This window comes from Morus notabilis, unplaced genomic scaffold (genome assembly GCF_000414095.1).
Source record: "Morus notabilis unplaced genomic scaffold, ASM41409v2 Scaffold2224, whole genome shotgun sequence".
NCBI lineage: Eukaryota > Viridiplantae > Streptophyta > Magnoliopsida > Rosales > Moraceae > Morus > Morus notabilis.
The window spans coordinates 205,090-221,584 of NW_010367012.1; the positions used below are offsets into that span (position 1 = coordinate 205,090).

General features: G+C 37.4%; 3 protein-coding genes across 3 annotated transcripts; 2 read left to right on the plus strand and 1 right to left on the minus strand.

Annotated features, from left to right (window-relative positions):
- Nucleotides 1-300: 300 nt before the first annotated feature.
- Nucleotides 301-1,068, minus strand: LOC112094179 (transcription termination factor MTERF8, chloroplastic-like). Its single transcript, XM_024174463.1, has one exon. The coding sequence runs from the start codon at nucleotides 1,066-1,068 to the stop codon at nucleotides 301-303; it is 768 nt and encodes a 255-aa protein (XP_024030231.1).
- A 2,644-nt stretch (nucleotides 1,069-3,712) lies between these two features.
- LOC21395021 lies at nucleotides 3,713-10,288 on the plus strand. The gene is made up of 7 exons (XM_024174464.1): nucleotides 3,713-4,232; nucleotides 4,644-7,511; nucleotides 7,987-8,040; nucleotides 8,384-8,742; nucleotides 9,413-9,801; nucleotides 9,880-9,935; nucleotides 10,053-10,288. Exons 1-4 carry the CDS (start codon nucleotides 3,756-3,758, stop codon nucleotides 8,627-8,629), a joined length of 3,645 nt encoding a protein of 1,214 aa, XP_024030232.1. The 5' UTR covers nucleotides 3,713-3,755; the 3' UTR covers nucleotides 8,630-8,742; nucleotides 9,413-9,801; nucleotides 9,880-9,935; nucleotides 10,053-10,288.
- A 1,531-nt stretch (nucleotides 10,289-11,819) lies between these two features.
- On the plus strand, nucleotides 11,820-15,400 carry LOC21395023 (INO80 complex subunit D). Its single transcript, XM_010111639.2, has 2 exons — nucleotides 11,820-12,429; nucleotides 14,732-15,400. The coding sequence occupies exons 1-2, from the start codon at nucleotides 11,897-11,899 to the stop codon at nucleotides 14,979-14,981; spliced, it is 783 nt and encodes a 260-aa protein (XP_010109941.2). The 5' UTR covers nucleotides 11,820-11,896; the 3' UTR covers nucleotides 14,982-15,400.
- The last annotated feature ends 1,095 nt before the right edge of the window (nucleotides 15,401-16,495 follow it).

The window sequence follows — 16,495 nt, forward strand, 5'->3', positions numbered from 1 at the left end:
AAAATCTCTAAATTGGAGAGAACACTCAACAAGAATACTCACTAAAAGCAAACGACATACTAACAGCAAACAAAGCCAAATTAATAAGCTAGCAGAAACGACAAGCGAAAATATAAAAGTGATGACTTTAGCTAAATCCTCCGACATCATTTCAAAGACAAGATCATACAGTAAGAGATACCACCAGATTGATATACAAGTCAATTGCAAACAAAAGCTCTCGCCCTTGGACTTTGGGGAGGTCAATGATATGAGCATATAGAACATTGCTTTTATCTCACTCCACGATATATATAGTTTTCACACATTCCCATCACTCTCTGAAAAATCCAATTTTTCCATGTACAACTTCAACAGCTTTGGCGCTTTCTCCCCGTGAGGCAGGACAAACTTCTGCAAGAACTTCTCCTCCGAAACTTTCAATAACGTATGAATGCTGACTTCCTTCTCCAGCAAACCATTTGACAACAAATATTGAAAAACCGAACACCTTGGGATTATTCTCTTCTTTAAGCTCACTGTAAAGAGTACAGGGTATTCAGCCATAAGGCAGGGCTTCCAACCCATTCCGTTGATGAGGAAATCCATAGATGTCATAAGCTTTTCTTCAGATATCATCATGCACCAAGGACTCTTTTTAAAGGCTTTCAAAACCTCTTCTTCGGACCAACCCCACTTCTTATATGCATTAATCTTGCTTTGCCACCTTGATTCGTCCATCATCCAAAATGCACCCACTGCTAAAACAAAGGTTGCTTTCGAAGCATCAAATCCCATGTCCTCAACTTTCTCCACAATCTTTCGGAATCTATCCGGACTCGTCACGAAATATTTAGGCCAGTTAAGCATCAGAGTAGGTACGTTGGAGTCGGGCACTCCATGTCCCCGCAAGATATCAATTTTAGGTGAAATATATTTCTCAATGTTGTATTTGAGAATGTCAGGACATCTTTTAACAGCTCTAATGAGCTTCTCCTCAGATTGAAACAAATTTCTCATGTAATCATAAGAGGGCAATATCTGATTATCTAAGCTACATGCCAAAACAGTAGGGAATACAAACGCCATTTTAGCGATTTCAGGGCCTGAAATGCCTTTGGATTCAAAAAATTCTAATTTCGGCAAAAAGGTTTTCTCGGTATTATACAAAAACACCACAGGAAAAGCTCTTACCAGACGTGATATTTGGGTCGTAGTGAAGCCACGATCCTCGAAAAACTTTATTACTTTATCGGGTTTCTCAGGAGAGTCAAACTTAACATACCTGGAAACTGATAAAGCAGCTTCTGAAGATAACCCAAGTGAGTTTCTGAGGTAAGACATCATGAAAGATTGTTGGTTCGGGGTGCTTGAGATCCATCTGAGAAGAACAACATTTGGGTCTCCCAGAAAACCCAGATTACTGGTTCTTGGTGGTGGTGAAGTTCTTACGATACGACACCCGCGAAGAATCGTTTTGAGGAGAAATTTAGACATGGGGTTTTTGACAAGGAGCCCAGCCGATTCTCTCTCTCTCTCTGTAATGAACAAATCTTAAGATTCGGCTATGACGGAAGAAAACCCCAAAAAGCGACATATTAGTTGCAACTTGCAACGTAGCTGTTTGTCTTGGCTACTCGCGGCATGTCGTTGTGAATGATGTTTAAACGACATGCCGTTTCTAGCTGCACAAGAAAACATTTGACTTTTTTCTAATATTGATTTACTTATTTTTTACTTACGACAAACTTTGCAGTTTTCTTTCCGTTTTCGGTATCTTCCCTTGATTCTGCCTTGAATGATGTAACTCTACGTCGTTTTTATAACTTATCCAACCTACAGAACTTCCAGAAAAAATGACATATACTCAAACTTTGTAGTTTTATTTCCGTTCTGGTTTACGAAATTTTTAAGAGATATATAGCCCGTTTAATTTACTAATTTGGGTTACATGTGATTTTATATAAGAAGTTTTTACTGTAGTAAAAAATTAAATGTGACTGTTTTTAAGAGCTTTTTACCGTAACAAAACTCGAATCGGTAAAATAAACGGAGCCATATTATTTTGGGGTGTAGGTCTAAAATAATCAGGGAAATTATGTGATTTTCCCCTACAAAACACATGATCATCTATAAGTATTAGGGGTATTATTTAAGCAAGAAGTGGCATCAAACTTTCACTTGTCACAAGCCTATTTACACTTTCTTCTGGCCACGTAAGCCTACCACTTTGCATGAGGTGGTTGGTAATAAGCCTACCACTTAGCATGAGATTTTGGTAATAAACCTTTCACTTTGTCACTTTGTCTATGAGTACTAGTTTATATAATGAATGTTTGGTAAATGACATAACCATCCATCGCTGAAAGATATGAATGTAGCAGTGACATGTGAACTCACAAACGGAAATGGACAACTTGGTGATGCTAAGACTTTTCTTTTCTTTTTCCACTTTGCATCAAAATAAAGTGTGATTTAGCCAGCCTAGAAGAACATCATTTGAATAGCTTACGGGACGTTTGTTTCTATATTCGTTTTTGATTCTTAATCATGATTCATGATTCTCTACAGTGTTTTCTCTCACAAAAAATACACGTAAAACGAGAATAATTCTGAATACATAAACCAAACGTTCTCATATGTATATTTAGGCATATTTACATATAAACTTCTCGACAATATTTTTGCTGTGTTGATGCTACTTATCCCATCATACCCTACTCTTAATGTATCTCACATCATTATAATTATTATTTTTATTTTAACTTGACTTGCGGACAAGGTTATATCTTTAACCTGTAAAGATTATTGTGTAATTTCTGACTACATATTCTAAACTATTTGATCTATGAGAAGTGTTGTTATATACGACCTCCCGTTTTACTTTTTTAACTAAAGGTCTCGTTTTATATGACCGCTCGTTTTATTTATATTATTTAGGTTTATCTTTCAACTTTTTTAATCCATTATTATTACATTTTAATTACGGTTTATAATAATCATCAAGAGTACCCTGAAAATAGTAAAACAAAATGCCTTCAAAAAGCACTTCAGATTGTTTTTACCATTAATTTAGAGTTCATTCGTTTAGTGCACGTTTCTCTCCCACAAAAAAGAAAAAAAAAAAAACTTGATAAATATATGGAACGATGGAAGTTTCTGTATCTATATTTTTAGTAGTCTATTTTTCAAAATACATGAATGAAAAAAAGAAAAACTAAAATAATTTGAATAGCTTCTAAAATGGACACGGGGTGTACATTCAGGAATAAATAAAAATGAATGAAAATTATTCTCACCTATTTTTTAATTTAGTTCTCATTTTCAAGTATTTGCTAATCAAATGCTATTTAAAAAAAAAAAAAAATTACTGTCGAGGACGTTTGGTTGAAAGATTCAAATAATATGATTTAAATTATTTTCAATTTACGTAATTTTTTTATAAGAGAAAATACTATAACAAACCATGAATCATGATTCGAATCAGCGAACGAACCATCTACCCAACATTATTGAAAAACAAGTGAAAACAAATCGCTAACGCCACCCCCGTGTTGTCTCACTCAGCTACATGCAAACGACAGAACACTTGAGAGAAAAAGTAACGACGACACGTCGCTTATTGACAACACACAAAACAACGACAGAACATGAAACGAACGACAGAGAATAGTGCCCTGCCTGCCTTGGTTTGCTGCACAGACCCAAAAATTCAAGAGTTTGAAGGAAACAAGGTTGGGTCTGAACAAGCGCACACACTCTCTCTCTCACCATTCATGGAGATCTCTAATCTCAATCCCAACCCCAACCCCAACAACTCCAACTCCCCTTCAGTGCGCGTCCTAACCCGTCCGTCGCCACCATTATCATCGTCTTCGTCTTCTTCATCTTCATCATCATCATCATCATCTTCTTCTTCTTCTTCAAATTCCCAACAAAGTTCGGCCATTAATGGCGGCGTGGTGGTGGTGGGTTTCATCGGCCGAAGACGACCCTCCATAACCACCCATCTGATAAACCGGATTTTGGACTCCCACGTCTTCGGCAACAATCTCGACACCAAGCTCATCTCCGACAAACAAGAGGACTGGTTCAAGTGGAGGAGAATCAGTTATTTCCATCAACGCCAAATGGGCATTCTCTTCTTGCACTTCTCTTCGGTTCTCTGCCCTGGATTTGATGATGGGTTTGGTTCCGCCATGGAAGACGACCACGACTTTGGGGATCTCCAAGGCCTCTTGTTCATGTTCTCTGTGAGTTTTTCTTATTTATTTTTTCTTTTCTGTTTTATTATTGTGCTTTTTAGTTTTTGCATTTTTGTGGAACTACTGACTTCTTTTTTTTTTTTGTCCCGTGATTTTGATGTTCTCAATCTAAGATTAGGAAAATGGAGTGTTTTTGTTTTTTCGAATAATTTCTTGTGTTTAGACTTTAGAGGCTGTTTTATGTGATAAGATGGGCACAAATTTTTTTAGCAAAAGAAAAATTAATTATGTGTCACTATTTTTCATATTCAATATAGTCGTTTGAGAGTATGCTTAATAAAGGAAAAGTTTAAAAAGAGAGTGTCTGTTTGTTTGTGTCGAAGAAGGATTTGAGGTTTTGATGTAAAAACAAAAGATGAGAAGTAAATATATCCTGCAATAACTCGCCTAGCAATGCAGGTTTGCCATGTTATAATACATATTCAGGAGGGGTCACGCTTTGATACTCAACTGCTGAAGAAGTTTCGAGTATTGCAAGCTGCCAAGCATGCTTTGGCTCCATTTGTGAGATCCCAAGCAACATCTGGATTGCCATCTAGGCCGCCTTCATCGTCGTCCTCACGATCAACCAAATTGACACCTGCCTCGAAGAGTTCTTCTCCCGGTAGAGGTCGTAACATATTGACTCGTAACGTTTCTGTGGTGTCGCTAATGCCAGGTTTAGGTTCATACACCTCTTTGTTTCCGGGGCAGTGTACCCCAGTGATGCTGTTTGTTTTTATTGATGATTTCTGTGATGTGCCAAATCCCAGTTGTAATGTTGAGGAGTCAACCAATGCATCCTTGCATAGTCAGTCGTCTAGTTTGAGCGGCTTGACGAGGCCAAACTTGCCCGTTAAGGTTTCTGGTCCAGTAGTTGTGCTTGCGCGATCCACGAGTAAATCTGAGGGTGGCTTTAGGAAGAAATTGCAATCTTCTCTCGAAGCACAGGTTCGGTTTTTGATCAAGAAATGCAGGATTCTTTCGGGTTTGGAAATCAGTCATGGTGGATCGAGAAGTGGAGGTGTTTCTAGTTCTGCACCTTTGTTCTCACTTGATTCATCTCGCGCTGTTGTGTTGTTAGATAGGTCGGCAAATCAGAGAGGTGAATCTCTCGAGTTTGCCACCGAACTTGTGGAAGATGTTTTGAATGGGAAAGCAACCTTGGATTCTCTTTTGCTTGAAATCCATGGTCAGATTGCTAACAAAGAGGATATCACATCTGTTAAGGAGTTTATCTTCAGACAATGTGATATTCTGAGAGGGAAGGCGGCGTTAACTTCTAATTCAAATGGCTCGGCAGCTGGGGTCGGTATGGCTGCTGCTGCTGCTGCGGCTGCTGCTGCCTCAGCTGCATCTGGCAAAACATTTACCACTCCCGAACTTCCAAATCTTGATGATTGGTTATCATCTAGTCAACAAATTCTTCATGGAGTTCTTTCTGCCAAAGGTGGGTGCTTAGAGGAAATTGAAATTAGCAAGAGAAAACCTCGATTAAGGAACCCACAGCCATCAGATGGTATTACTTTGAAAAATATGGATCCCCTAGATGTGGCAGTCTCTTGGTTAGAAAGTGGTAAAGGATTGAATGCAAAATTTTCGACTTTGTGGTGCGAAAGGACACTACCAGCTGCAAAGGAGGTTTATCTAAAAGACTTGCCGGCTTGTTATCCGACTTCACAGCATGAAGCACAATTGGAGAAGGCGTTGTGTGCATTCCAGTCGATGGTCAAGGGACCCGCAGTGCAATATTTTGCCAAAAAGTTAGAGGATGAATGCACGGCCATCTGGGAATCGGGCAGGCAGTTGTGTGATGCAGTTAGTTTGACGGGAAAACCGTGCATGCACCAGAGACATGATATCCAGAGTGGTGAAGCGGTTTTGGGAGCTGCAGCGAAATCACATTGTAGTGGATATGTTTTTCTTCATGCTTGTGCCAGTGGGCGTTCACGGAGATTACGGCTTGATCCTTTTGATTTTGAATCAGCTAACGTTACTTCTAATTGCTTTCCAGACTGTGACAAGCTCCTTCCTGCGCTTCAATTACCAAAGGTAACTGATGTGGGGCCCGTTCAGCCTTCCTCGTGGAGTTTGATTCGTGTTGGGGGTGCGAGGTATTATGAACCATCAAAAGGCTTACTTCAGAGCGGGTTTTCCGCCACTCAGAAGTTTCTTTTCAAATGGGAAATAATTACAGAGAAACAGAAAAGCCCAAATGGTTTAACAGCAGCTTCCATGCACCAAGATTCTGCGATTAAATTAAGTGCAGATCCCAAGTTTAAACATAAAGCGAGTACAGATATAAGGAGCACTGCCGACATGCAGTTGTACTCAGGGGAGGTACATTTGGGAGTTGAGAATCAAAGAAAACCCTCAGAGAATGTGATGTCTGATGATAAGAAAATCAGTTTCGGCAAAGGTCTACCCAATTTTACAATGAGGAAGCCTTTTTCTGAAGTTGTTGCTGGTTCAGCTGCTGGGGACTCTGGATTTCCTCCTCTCCAGCAGAGGAAGAAGCATTTATCAGGTTCAGATGAGAGTGTTAAGCATAACAGGACCGGAGATCCGAGTGTGGAACAGACTGGTAATAATCAAGGATCTCAAAGATCCAATGTTGCTTTATCCGCTCCCGATACCTTGAATGGGATCGATTCTAATAGTTTTATGAATGGAGATCCCTATCTACGTATAGGTAGTAATGTAGTTCCTGTTAACCATATTTCTGGTGAAAAAGTAAAAAAGAATCCTTCTTTTAAACATGCAACTGCATATGTGGGTTTTGAACATGAGTGTCCCCATGGCCATCGTTTCCTACTAAATCCTGAGCATCTTGATGAACTCGGAACATCGTATCAACTGCTTGAAGAAGCTCAGATTCCTTCTTCTGTTGACACTTTGGAACAAAAACCCACAAATCCTTCAAAACCGAGTAATAACAGTCGCCGTGGTAAAGTTCATCAAATTTCTAGTAGATTGAATGCTGGTACTGCTGATAAAGATAGCAAAATGGATAAGTCAAAGGAGCAGAGTCAAATAAGCAAAATGGATAAGTCAAAGGAGCAGAGTCAAATATCGTTTGGTATACCGACACTCTACGATTTCGTAAATGACATTCAAGGGAGCCTTGATTTTATCAAAATTGATGACGGTGGGCAGGCTTTCTCCATGTTGAACAGAAATTTACCAATCTACATGAACTGCCCGCACTGCAGGCATTCCAATAATAATAAAGAGCTACCAAAAGTAAAGTTTGCTGGCACAGTATCGCAGCTGCAAAGGCTTTTTCTGGTATGAAATAATTCTTGTAAGCCATTTCGTTTAATATAACTGTTCACTCACCGAGGAAAGAAAAAAAAAAACAAGTGTGCGATTTGTGTACGCATAGGATAACACTTGAGATTCCTTTAAAAGGGCCTGTGCTTTTAGTTATACTTTGTAAGTTAGATTACTGATTATATATATATATATATATATATTTCTGAAAAAAATTGTTGGACTTCTTTATTTTTGTTTTAGATGACTTTTAGTTGGACTGTTTTTGAAGTTGCATTTCTTTTCAAAAGAAAAAAGAAAGATGACTAATAATCTTTTTATTTCATGCATGGCTGTTGTTGCAGTAGGAAAGTTACAGGCTTACATTTCTTTAACATGGAAAGAGGATAAACAGAACTGAAAGTTATTTATTATTATTATAATTATTATTGTTATTTTTTCATGTGAACATTCAATTACCAAATGCCTGAATGTCGGTTTTTCTCTGCAGGTCACACCACCCTTCCCGATTGTATTAGCAACATGCCCAGTTATACAATTTGAGGTATGTTGAACCTCCTCGCAAGAGTTGTAGAAGTATCAGCACATTTTATTTATACATTACATCATTTATTTGCAAGCGAAATGCATCTCTGTTACTTGCTTAATACTCGACCCATTGATCTGTTCCTAGACACAAATTTACCCAGTGGTCGTATTTTTCTGTCCAAACTGCTTATGACAATATTCTCATCCAATTGTGTATTTCAAAAGCTTTTAATAAATAGCTTGTTGGTACATATTTTCCCTTCAAATCGGTGATGTTGGTCAATTGTTATGTGAATCTCAAACGCATAAATTTTTCCCCTTTTTTTCCTTTTTTTTTTTTTTTTTTTTTTGCTTTGTAGGCATCTTGTCTACCTGCATCGATTCAAGAATGCGAGCAAAAGCTACAATTTAGTCTGGGATGTGAAGTGGTTTTACCACCTGAAAGCTTCCTTACACTTAAGCTCCCATTTGTTTATGGTGTGGAAATGGAGGATAAAAGTCTACATCCTCTTAAGTACTTTGAACATCAACCAGAAGCTACTGCTTGGATCTCTAAAGGGACAATATTGCAGGTTGTGACCAAAAGAAATGGCGTTGGCCAATAAGAATCTCACTCATAGTTAAAGTTATCGATATTTGGAAATTGGCCGGTACTATGATATACATTCCCTGTATGTCCACAACGCAGTGATAGTTGACCAACTCCATGAAAATGCAGGTGAGTGGAAGGAGAACATTTAAAAACTTTACTCGCGTTGTTTTTCTTTTGGACAAAGTTTCCAGATGGATTGATTCTTTCATTCTTATATATGTCCCATATTCTACGTTCAATAGGAATGAAAGGGAACATGAGGGAGAAAAAAAAATGCGGAAGATAGAAAATAAGAGGGATAAAAAAAAGAGTGCTTTTTATTTTTTTTCTTTATGTTGTTTGGTATGATAGTTATGAATGGAAGTGAATTTATCTTTTATTGTTTGGTATTGCATGTGAAATAGGAGAAAATAAGTAGTCTTATTTAGGGATTTAGTATTTTACCACTTATTTTAGGGAATTAGTATTTTACCAATTTCGTAAGGATTAAAATGTGTGGATCCCACAATAGTTTTTATCTCCTTCATTTTCCTTCCCAAAATCATCCCTACTGAATGATCTATGCATCTTCTTCACAGTAATTTATCATATTCTTCCTTCTCTCTTCTTTTCAGTGTGAATTTTTCTTAGTTCTTGCTCCTTTGGAACCCTTCTCCTCTATGCATCTCCTTGACAGTAATTTATCAAATTATTTTATTACTTTTGGAAACTTTCTTGTGTCAAGTACATACACAAAGGTGTATAAACAGTTTTGTGTGTCCATGGCGCTAAGTTATTAGCTCGGTTTTTCTTTCAGGAAATTTTCGTATTGGGAAAGTACATGATGCAGCTTCAAGGAGCACACATGAGCGGATCTGAAACACTCGTTGGCCAGGATCTGTAGATTATTGTCAATCTGACGGACAATATGAGCATGAAGCTCAATTGAGCTGGGACACTGTAGCAGAACTACTGTTGCATTTCCCAAATAGCTTTCAGTGTGGCAATCAGTGATGATTTTATTTATTTATTTATTTCGAGGTTTCCTTTCCTTGGCTGATAAAATGGCTTCTTTGTTGAACTGGAAAGTTATGACTGAAAATATACACATGGGGTTTCCGTTTACGGATGATACCGATCGTGCATATGATGACTGGTGAGTTTCAAATGCAGGATAGGAGCATTTGAAAGTGCAGTTTATGTCAGGTAATCTGTTTCGATGACTTGTCCGTGCTAAAAAATGTTACCAGTTTTTCTGTACTAATCAGGCGGCCTGTTGTTTAGGTATATTTTGGACCTGGTAGCTTGCGTCTTCGGTCAGAGCTCTTCCAAGCAGTTTGGTAGGATCATTGTTCTCTGCATATTCTTTATTTGTATACACATATGTCTTCATCTTAAGACTATTTTGTTGTCTTGATTCGGTGTTAAAAGTTTCATGTTCAACTTTCCTTCTCCAGGGAAAACCAAGTTGGACTGTTTTTCAATGGGCATTTTACTACTCGATTTTGAAGAAAAGCGACTAAGGCCGAAGAGTGAGTTTGTGGGTTCCGCTAGAAAGAAAAGGCTACAGAGTCCAAGAACAGAAGATCCAAATGGAGTCCTTTAACTAAGAACGTTACTGGTTGAAAATGCTAAATTTTTTAGTAATATTGTTTTTTTTCCAAATTTTAGGGGCACCTTTAATTTGCCAATTGCCGTGAGTGTGTTAATAATATCCAAATTGGATTTTCCTTCTAAAGGTTTCTAGATTTGGGAATTTTACTTCTAATTTGCCAATTACTCTTTCAACTAGTAGCATTATGACAATTCAGCCTTAAGTTCTTTTAGTCTAATCAGTCTAAAATGGTTTTGTTTGTAATTTTGGTCCTTAAAACCTAAAATTGATAACTACAGAAATAGTGATGTGAGGTGCATGTTCTCTTTATTTTGTAACTCATAACTAAGGTATCAAAATTTTGTAACTTCACAATTTGATAACTGCAGAAATAGTGATATGAGGTGATAGTTTCAATGATATCAAAATTTTGTTGGCTCATAGTAAATAAAAAATGAAAGATTGAATAACTTTGTATTCGAGTAATGAAAGGCAGTTTGAAATTATTACATGAATCAAATTGCAATTTATTGATGGATCATTCACATATATGCATCAAAAAATGAAAAAATAAATAAATAAACTACTAGCTTCTAACTCAATCACTGAGGAAAAACTACATACTAACTTTCATATACTCCTCTAAAATAGATGCACCTTCTTTTTCTTTGTTCTTCAACCGATGAATTATATTGGGCAAGGTTTTTGATGGCTTTTCGCGTAACATTGCTATCATATTCGAGCCCCATACACCGTATATTTGTTCAATGCATCTTCGATTTATAGGAGATAGGTATTTATCGATAGATTCTTGAATATCCAACTCATCATATTCTGATGTTTGGAGCTTAGCCAACAACTCATTTGCCTTCTCAGCAGCTAATTTCATACGTTCGTAAAAAACCTCCATTTCATATCTATCATCCTCTAAACGATTTAATACTTTTTCCGAGTCACTTTGTTCAATATGTTTAGAGGTGAATTTGGCAGTTATCATAACGCATTGCACGTTCAACACATCCCTACAAATCTCGGCCATCAATTCGTCCTCTTCCTTCTCACTTGATTGATCCTCATCAGATTTGACCTCACTTGTTTGATCCTTCAATCCTTTGCTGTCACAATCCGATTTGGCCTCACTTGTTTGATCATTCTCAGGTAAAAGTTGATAACTTGGGGTGCAAGTTTCGTTGCTTGAGACCTCAGCCGAGGACTTAGTAGCCGTTGATTGTTTCAAGAAAAGCCTTTTAAAATCTTTACACAAATTAGGGCGAGTAGCAAAAATTTTCTCAATATCATCACAAACCCGTCTTTGATCTACATGTCCCTTCCAAAAGGATTTCAAAGCCTGTAGAAACTTTTTGTACATATTCACATTGCCGTTTTGAGAACAAAGCTTGATCTTATTAAGAAAACCCATCGCTTGACGTTCTAGAGATTTCCTATATGTATCTTCTTCCATAGCAATATTACTCCTAATTAAACGTCTCAAAGAAATAAAGGCAAAGAGATGTTATTAAAAAATTCTGAACCAAGTGAATTTATATAGTTAATTATTGCAAGTTCGAAGTGTATTGGAATACTAATTCCTCAATATTATTACGACTTTCGTCGAGATATCGAGATACAGGATCATGTTATCCAAATGCTTTTTTTATTAGCAAAAATAAAATAAAATAATTTAAAAAGAAAATTACAGAATTTTATATGCCTTTCTCTCAGAATCCCATGCCGACTCGGCTCAGTTTAATTCAACTCAACTCGTCTGGTCTTCGCTCACCCATGGCTGCCGAGTGTCCCTCGTCTCCTCCCTCGCCCTCCCCTTCCTCTCCGATGACAATCGACGGCTCCGACCGCGACGCTGCCCTCGCGAAGTCCGCCTGGCTCAGCCGCCGCGAGGTCCTCGAACGCCGTTGTCGCCTAGCCAAGCAGCTCGCTCGCGTCTACCGGCACCACTACTGGGCTCTCATGGAGGATGTCAAGGCCAAGCACAGGGACTACTACTGGACCTTCGGCAAGAGCCCCTTCAAAGACGACGAGACCGCCGCCGCCGCCGCCACTGCCGAGAACGGAAAGCTAGGGTTAGGGTTAGGGAATTCCGGTGGAGGAGACGATATCAAGAGGTGCCAAGTGACAGGGTGCAAGACGAAAGCAATGGCGTTGACGAAGTTCTGTCACGCTCATATTCTCAACGATCCTCAGCAGAAGCTCTACAGGGGTTGCCAATACGTCATCAAGAGGTACTTTTGTTCTTCCTTTTTTATTATTGTTGTTTTTTCCTCTTAATAATCGATTCTTTTCTGTTGGTTGCTTGATATTCTTTTGATGTGGTGGCTGTTTGGTTGCTGAGAAAGTAGTATTGATTTTTGTTTCTATTTTGTTGGAGGTAATAGGAAGATATATCTTGTTGTTTTCGTTCTTTGAACTGTGAGTTGTGATTTTAGTAGTGAATTGTTGAACAAAATTGCTTGTGTAGAGAGTTTTCTTTTCTTTTCTTTTCTTTTATTAATGCAAGTTAACTGAGGTTATGAAGTTAGAAAGTTGTGGGTAGTGTTGGGTTAAGACTTGAAATTATATTAAAAAGAAATTAGTTTGATTCCTGTTATATTTGAGAGAAAACGAGATTGGATTACTTTTCGAAGAGATTAGGCTTGAGGGGTTATGTTTACTACGCAATTAGATTAGGTGATCCAACTGTGCTGTGCTAGATATATGGACGGATTTGATATTAGCATAAGACCTTAAGAAGTTCTAATTTCTACTTAATCGTATGTGGATTGGAGTCCATGATAATGCATTTAGTAGTACTTCCACACAACAGATAGAATGTATACAATGAGCAGAATTTCTGGTTTTATATTTGTGATCAGTGAGTTCTTATGTTAATTCTTAGAAGCTTGCACGAGCATGCAGGTTCCTAAGGGCTAAGGGTAATAAAACGTAACCAATTTTGAGGTTTGTAGCTTTGGAGAAAATTAGAAATACATAGGTGGTGGTGACGGAGGAGGTGGCGACTTATAGTAGTATGGAGACTGAGGAGATGGAGATGGAGGGGGCGGAGACTTGTATAGTAGTGTGGTGGGGGTGGTGAATTGTAGTAATACTTGGGCGGTGGGGCTGACGACTTGTAGTAATACATAGGTGGTGGTGGTGGTGGTGATTTGTGGTAGTAGTAGTTAGGCAGTGGCAGTGTTGGGTATTTGTTAAACTATGGAGGAAGTAGTCGTGGCAATGGTGGCGTAGGTGGAGATGGAGAATTGTAAGGCAAGTAAGGCCTATAGTCACTTGCAGCTACATTAGTGGTTATCAAGCAGAATGCCAAGACTAAGGCTAGACACGGCCAAAAGTTGGCCATCTTGGAGTAGAACTGCCAACTTTGAGAAGCCCCAAAATTTTTGGTTACTTAATAATTGCTGGAAGATTGGAGTATTGTAGTGAATTAGAGGAGGGTGGGCAAGTTTATATAGTGATCCTCAAATGAGTGAAGCATTTATTTAATGATTTAGGAAGTTTGCCATCTTGATCTTATACCTTTTATTAAAGCTTTCAATTTCTTATTTGAATTTTTCATTTTAAGAATATGAGGTAATGGGAAGCCACTCATTCTCTTATTCATGTATATGTGCACGTTGAAGGATCTTACTACATTAATTACTTGTGAAAAGACTATATCAAGAGAACTACTTATAAACGAATTTTTAGTAATTCTGAATTTGCAAAAGGGGGCATATGAAAATATCGAGGCAGATATAAGCTTTTATATTTAAGTAGTAACTTTGAAATGTTTGTGATAGTTTTGAATTTTGATTATAACTTGGTTCAGATTTATATATAGTGCAAACTCGTACATGGTCAATGCCATACCTTGCGAAATAAGTGCTAATACAATATGTAGGTTCTTTATTTATCTATTTATGTTTTTTTCCCCCCTTTTCTTGGTTGGTTTGGCGGGAACCTGTTAAACCTTTCAACAGGAAATATATAAGAAATAATTTGTCGACTGTGATATTTTGTGGCCAAAACATTGTGCTTTTTTATCTGTTCAAGACAATGTCAAATTGCAATACAAAGAGTCAAAGATGATAAACAAGCAGGTACTTATGATGTCGATAGATCAATTTGGAAACATTAGTGCATAAAAATGTTACTGGTGAGAATTGCATGTTTTATTTGTCGTCGCCTGATTGCTAGCATTTATTATCATCATTTTATCTGTTCGCAGATATTTTACAATTTCATGCCAAGTAACGATTAAAACAGAAGTTTAAACCAGCTGAAACAGATAAAGAAGCTCTATACTCACCAGATTGAATGACTAGAAAGGTGCCGATTGTTGAACCTTGGTGCCGATTTACTTTTGTCAATGTAATGAAATAGTTCAGACTTTCTTGAGCGCGTATGTTATGTGTGAGTTTTCACCGTGTTTTGCCTTTTAAGTTTCACTGTTTATTGCATGGAAATGACTATTCGGTCAAGTTTTTATTGAATATGATCTATATGTACTTTCATTTAGTTAGTAAAACATACTTTCCCGTGTTTCAGTATGCAATCAGGGCCTCTTAAATGCTGTAAACCAATATTGAGATCCACAGCCCCTCCTCTCTGCCCCACTCATTTTCAGAAGGGTGAAAAATGTCTCATAAGGGACCTAAGAAAGGCCGGTCTTAATGTCTCTTCACTAACCAACCTTGCTCCGAAATTCCACGTCATTGTTGCCGAGTACATCTGCCAAATCCAAAGCAAAAGGAGAGCTGCTCGAAAGGCTAGCGTCCGTAAGGTGGAGCCGAAGTAGGATATGAGCCAGATGTTTCTTAGGCTTTTGTGGTGGTTGTGATATTTCTTGATACTGCGGCGTAGGGAGAGAGATTTTCTATCAGGACGATAAACCGACTCGCCTCGGAGAACATATTTTGTGCGTAGGCAAGAATCAAGACACTTCATTTCTTCATGACTTCTTCGCTGTAATCTTTTTCAGCAAGAATTGATGTAGATTGATGAATAACCTATGTCTTGACGATTTTGTTGTCTGTAATTAGATCAATGTTTTCGAAATTCTAGTTGTGGATTGTATAATCACTCATTTATTATTGTGCACAAAAAGAATGTGAAGCTTTCACCAGATGGCTGGAGAGACATGTGACTTACTGACTTCCAATGAGAAGCTGGTAATTTTCCTTGGCCTATACCATGGGTTCCTCAAATCTCTGAATCTGTTCTGTGAGTATTCAGCTTTAAATTTTTAGTAGGTGACTGAAGCAATTTAAGTAGTTGAATAATATCTGCATAGAAGATTGGTCTTTGATCTAATCGGTGATTTGGGAACACTTGATATTGGTTTGTACCCAATTAAGGCTGTTTCACTTGGCCGTCAAGCATGTTTTTTGAGTAATACGGATCTTAAAAACGTTGATAAAAAAGAAAAAAAAAAAAAAAAAGTGTTACCCAATTTTTTATTTTTTTATTTTTATTTTTTATAATACAAGTGTTACCCAATCATGTTGGTCCTGTACTTGCTTAGGTTCATATTTATTTGAAGTTTCCAAATTGCAACTTACACCTATTATTTAGACAATCAGCTTCCAACTTGAATTTTGTACTTTTTTATGAATGACTCTCTCTCTCTCTCAATTTTATACTTTTTAATGAATGACTCTCTCTCTCTCTCTCTCTTATAACAAAACACGAGTTTTTCATCGTCAAAGTAGATGACTAATTCTTCAAAGCAGTAAGAGGAACAAAAGCTGCTTCTTTCATAAGATTAATAAAGATCAAAGATGAAGAAAACGTAAACGTCTGATCTATTTGCAGCATCCGAGGTCATTATACTAATTATAGTGGTGACGACTCTCACGTTATAACAATAGGTTTAATGTTTTTTCTCTCCTGCAAAATTATTAATCATGATATACGGAAGGGAAGGAGTTAGAAACGGTGAGTAGCTATAGAAATTTAGATTTTGGGCCCAAATCTATTGAGCCCTCTAATTCAAATAGAGAGAAAGGAGAAAATTTGAAATACCACTCAAAACGAAAAGATAAATGTATTATTTACGTCATTACACTTAAAAATAAATAATTATTATTTAATTAATAATTAGAGAATAAAAGATTACTACTTAATATTTAAATCTTGCAATTAGGCTCGGTATTTAACCGTCTCCACACACCGCTGGTTCCACGTGGCACAAGAAGACAAAAACAAAATTGTTGCAAAGGTAGAAGTGGTAAGGCCTGTGGAAATTTAATTAAAATTTGTCATTTTACCACGTCAAGCAGAGGGAGCCGTGTGTTGCTGAGTTAAATAATG